Raw genomic sequence first — 3,301 nt, forward strand, 5'->3', positions numbered from 1 at the left:
CAGGAATAATGCTCTGCAGTGCATTGGGAGGATTACACAAAATCTATCTAGGTCCATTTACCCAATAGTAACAGAGAATTTTCTATACCTTAAAAAAAATTATGTAAAAAGGTACCTGAAACAGGGTTTAATTCTGACCCCAGGTCAATGTCTTCTATTGTTATAACATCCGAGTCCTGGGTTCTATTTTTCCCTGCATGTGTTACTTTTTCTGTGTCTGTCTGTTTGGTGCAAGACACTTCATTTTTTGAAGTTTTGGATTTTAGTTCCACCTCTCCTCTGTCAATTTGTTTTCTTCTTTTTGATTTGCAGTCCTCAGTTTCTTTCCTTTTCCTCTTAGCTTCTTTTGGATTGTCAGAACTAATCTGATCCATTTCAGAATGTGTGGCTTCACATTTATTTACTAGTAAGTGAAGATTAAAAATAGATTACATCATTTCAGGCCTTTACATTATCTCATTCAATTTTTTACTATGTAATCCATATTTTTATATGTTTCAGTCAAAATTACTCAAAATAAGATTACTGTAATTTTCTTCAATTCAGCTTTTCTTTGCTACAGATTTAAATTTTTTTTTTCCTGGCATCAGGACTTAAATACTTTACTGACCTTGTTTATTGCTTTCAGAAAGTACACGTTCAGTTTGCTTTTTCAAAAACTGGTTAAAATACAATCTTGCAGGAAACTCCAGGTTAGAAGATTTGATCTCTTCTAATAAACAATTCCTTTGATTTTTAGGAAAAACTGGTCTCCATCCTGACAACTGCAATATATAAAAGGCATTCAAAACATATCAGATAAACTTATGTGCAAACTTTCAGTGTTGGAACACCATTTATTTTTGTTAACTGGCTTGGTATGCACAATGATTATCAGAAAGCATCTGGAACCTTTTAGCATGCTTAAAGTAGAAGTTTAACCAAGTATATGTTAAAGTAGTAATCAGTGTTGCTCAGGGTGAAAGTCACAGGATTTTTTTTTTTTTTTAAAGAATAAAAATCCCAGGATAAAGACACTATATTTCAATTGACCCGTTATTTTCTTAGCAGTAAAAGACTTAAAAATACGAACCATGAGTGATGAATTGTTGCTACTAGGTTTTGAACTTATAACTGAGAATTCACCAAGTGAAACAGTGAGTTTTGTGACATCAGTTACGTTGGTATTTGGTTCCCTTAGCTTAGCTAACAGAGGACACAATGGTGATGTCAACCTCCACAGCAAACTACCTATGTAAATATGGAAAAAAATCATTAAAGAAATGAGAACCCAGCCCCCCAAAGACCAAGCTTCCTTAGTAAAGAAATAAACTGTACTATTTTGCATGACAAGATGTATCCATGCTCTCAAAACCAAATTAAATAAATATTTCAACATCTTTGCATCTATTGTCACCATCCCAAACCAGCTAAACAATTTCATATACATTCCACACAATTCCAACTGCTTTAATGTCACACTGAGCCCAACAAGAAATCTATTATGCTAAACTGACTTACTCAAACACTATTATTGGTTATTATATATATTTTAAAACATACTCTATACATCTACCCATTAATTTATCTAGCTAAGTATTACTATCGTCTAAATTTCATTTTTTTAAAAGGAAAAAAAGTGCCTGCTAATTATACCACCCGAAGTATACTACAAAGTTTTATCTTTGAACCTCTAGTTTTTAGAGATCTCCTAAAGATCTACTTTAAAATTTACAACATAGGTTTACAGATGAGTAAATTAACTTACAGTCATCCTTCTGCTGTACATGGACGACTGTCTGAAAAGAAGAACTGGCCACAGAATATGCTTCCATTGCTGCTGCTTTCTTTGCAATGTATCTTTTTAGGGACTCTGGCAAACCACTCATCAAAAATTCCCGTTTTGCCTTGAATTGCTCATCATCTTGAGAATTTTCAGATACATCTCGACTTCAAATAAGTGAGAAAAAAAAAACAACATTCAAATGTGCAAGCACACACAATTCACAGGTAAGTTTTATCCATATTAAGCACTGATTCCCTTTAGTATGTAGTGGAGACTTTAGTGTACTAATTGTTTGGAAAGATTGCTAGGGTTTACCAAGACCAAAAAGGTTTGAAAAAAGCAGGAGTACACACTTATCTTCCAGCCTCCTACACTTCTAAGACACTTTAAAAATATAGTTCCTACTACAGTTACTGAATAAATGCAGGTTTGGGTTTAGAGCGACTAGTAAAACCCATTAAATGAAGTAGCAACAATACCATAAGAGTCAGCTTGAAAGCTCTTGGGATTTAACACGCATAATATTTTTATATTAACATTCAAAACACTGTTACTGCATTTTGATAGATGTACTTAATGTAGTAGTGTGAGAAAGTTTTCTAAAGAAACTTGAATACTTCGATCTGACACTGAAGGAATACCACTAATTTCTTATAAAATAATTCAAGTTTTCTCTGGAGAGAAATTTGGAGAGAATTAGGAATCCAGTAAATTTGAATTTTATGGAAAACTAACCTGCTTTCATCAAAGATTACAATTGGTTCATCACCACAGTTTTGAGCTTTTTTGCCCAGGAATGAAGGAGGGACACTCGGTTTTCCTTTAAAAGACAAAGGCGAATTAAATTAGCATTGGTTTTATTGCTAGATTTGTGTTTTCATTTTAATTTTATCTTCCTATTCCTTTAAAAGTTGTCTCACTTTAGAGAGACTCAGATTAAGCAATACAAGAAAATATAATTGTTAATGCTTTTCTCTCTCTCATTTTACTTTTACCTTGCAAATTTAACAGCCTTCTGTATATAAACAGTTTCTCCTGTTTTAAAATATGATTAAAAAGCCAAATAAAAGAAGAATACAAAAGAAAGGGGTAGTACCAGAAATTAATTATTATTTAAAAATAGTCTTTGAAATTGATAATGATCCCGTAAACAGAGGGAAACAAAGAGCGCGCACACAAATGGCTGCTATGCTATTAATTCTGATGGAAGATAAATATTACATATTAGTTTTATTTTTGATTTGTATACCAAGTCTTATGCTACATCTAGACTAAAAACCTACCATACTCTGTAAAATGACACCACCTTCATGCATGCTACCACCTTCCCTCAACCAGAAGCTGTATAGCCAAGTCCCCATGACAGCCTAAATCGGAGTGGGCAAAATATGGCCTATGGTGTGGGGAGTGCAGCCTGCCCAGCTGCCTCTATTGCAGGGGCTCCGCACCATGTGCCCGCAGCTCCCACACTCGCAGCAGGGAAGCCCCATGCTGGACTCCACGGGGAAGCACGGGGCTCCCTCCACTGCAGACAGA

At 34.4% G+C, this 3,301-nt stretch overlaps 1 protein-coding gene across 1 annotated transcript in view; it reads right to left on the bottom strand.

Annotated features, from left to right (window-relative positions):
* ATAD5 (ATPase family, AAA domain containing 5) overlaps positions 1-3,301 on the bottom strand; it is a 21,522-nt gene that overhangs the window by 11,668 nt on the left and 6,553 nt on the right. Inside the window, exons 6-10 of the mRNA XM_025196237.1 lie at positions 2,501-2,585; positions 1,748-1,929; positions 1,073-1,230; positions 611-764; positions 116-403 (exon numbers count right to left, since the gene is read on the bottom strand). Coding sequence (XP_025052022.1) covers positions 116-403; positions 611-764; positions 1,073-1,230; positions 1,748-1,929; positions 2,501-2,585 — 867 coding nt within the window. The remainder of the gene's footprint in view (positions 1-115; positions 404-610; positions 765-1,072; positions 1,231-1,747; positions 1,930-2,500; positions 2,586-3,301) is intronic.

Source organism: Alligator sinensis, unplaced genomic scaffold, assembly GCF_000455745.1.
Source record: "Alligator sinensis unplaced genomic scaffold, ASM45574v1 scaffold282_2, whole genome shotgun sequence".
Lineage (NCBI taxonomy): Eukaryota > Metazoa > Chordata > Crocodylia > Alligatoridae > Alligator > Alligator sinensis.